Source organism: Phyllostomus hastatus, unplaced genomic scaffold (genome assembly GCF_019186645.2).
Source record: "Phyllostomus hastatus isolate PE091 unplaced genomic scaffold, TTU_PhHast_1.1 phas_scaffold_501, whole genome shotgun sequence".
Lineage (NCBI taxonomy): Eukaryota > Metazoa > Chordata > Mammalia > Chiroptera > Phyllostomidae > Phyllostomus > Phyllostomus hastatus.
In genome coordinates, this window is record NW_025334033.1 from 1,696,483 (window position 1) to 1,697,979 (window position 1,497).

The 1,497-nt window shown below is 38.6% G+C and overlaps 1 protein-coding gene across 1 annotated transcript; it reads right to left on the bottom strand.

The window, feature by feature from the left end:
• Nucleotides 1–212: 212 nt before the first annotated feature.
• On the bottom strand, nucleotides 213–1,151 carry LOC123808699 (olfactory receptor 4F3/4F16/4F29-like). The gene has a single exon (XM_045823505.1). The coding sequence runs from the start codon at nucleotides 1,149–1,151 to the stop codon at nucleotides 213–215; it is 939 nt and encodes a 312-aa protein (XP_045679461.1).
• Between the last annotated feature and the right edge of the window lie 346 nt (nucleotides 1,152–1,497).

Sequence of the window (1,497 nt, forward strand, 5' to 3'; positions counted from 1 at the left end):
AAATTACTATAATGAGTACATATATGTGCAACCCCATATGAATGAACAGAGGTTTAGAATTAAAGTTTTATTTCTCTAAATATTCATTATTCTTAGGGAATAAGAGAATTCTTAAAGAGTGCGGTGATGCAAATCAATGACCAATACATTACAAAAACAATTCTAAAATCCCAGATACTAGTTACATGATGATAATTACCTTATAACATTATTTATGAAATCTTTCTAAAAATCACTAGTCGTCTGACAGATCTCTTCATTGATGCCTTCATCTCCTTATTCCTAAATGTATAGATAACTGGATTTAAAAAAGGAGTGAGCACAGCATCAGAGAGTGCAAGAAACTTGTCCATCTGTGAATTGGGGTGTGGCCATGTATAGATAAATATGATTGGGACAAAGACCAAAAGGACCACAGTGATGTGAGCTGACAGAGTGGAGAGAGCCTTGGATGAACCACCTGAGGAATATTTCCAAACAGTAAACAGGATGACAATGTAACCAATGAGGAGTGCAAAGAAAGAGACAAAACAAATTACCCCATTGTTGGCAAACACTATAAACTCCAATCTGTAGGTGTCTGTACAGGCCAGCCTGAGGAGCCGAGGAAGGTCACAGTAAAAGCTGTCCAATACATTAGGACCACAGAAGGGCAAATTAACAACAAATGCTAATTGGAACACTGAGTGAGTGATGCCAAGGGCCCAAGCAGCAGCTGTAAACAAAATGCACACTCTCTGGCTCATGATGGTCAGGTAGTGGAGAGGCTTGCATATGGCCACATATCTGTCAAAGGCCATAGCCATGAGCAGCACCATCTCTACCCCACCAACAACATGGATGAAGAAGATCTGAGCAATGCAGCCTCCAAAAGAGATGACTTTATGCTCTCTGTAAAGGTCATAAATCATCTTTGGTGAGGCAACAGAGCAGGCTCCTAAGTCAATGAAGGAGAGGTTGGCTAAGAAAAAGTACATGGGGGAGTGTAAGTGAGCATCAATGGTCACAGAAAACACAATGAGGATGTTTCCAGTCATGCTTGCCACATAGAGCACAGAGGAAAACACCATGAGGACAAGCTGGATCTCCCATGAATGGGTGAGTCCCAGAAACACAAACTCAGACACAACTGAGTGATTCCCTCCATCCATTGATCCACCCAGCTGGGCTGTGGCTGCAATTATGAGAACTAAGAAAATGAAGAGGAAATTGTGATTACAGAGATGACAAGACATCAAAGAATTCCAATGTTCTCATTATAACTGAAAAGTATATAGTTATACAGTTCCCTAAATAAACAAAAACAAAACACAAAATCAACATAATATTGCACCATATGAACTGTAACATATTTTAAACCTATCACCAAAACTCTCACTGTGATGTTCAGTTCTCAAATTAACAGATTTACTTCTAATATTGACTATTCCTCATTTTCAACAGATTCCATCTTGCTTTTATGTATATTCTCATAATCTTTTTCTTTTCCATTTTACT

Excerpts from the sequence above, each read along its gene's own strand:
- LOC123808699 (XM_045823505.1), bottom strand. The coding sequence starts at position 1,151 with ATGGATGGAGGGAATCACTCAGTTGTGTCTGAGTTTGTGTTTCTGGGA.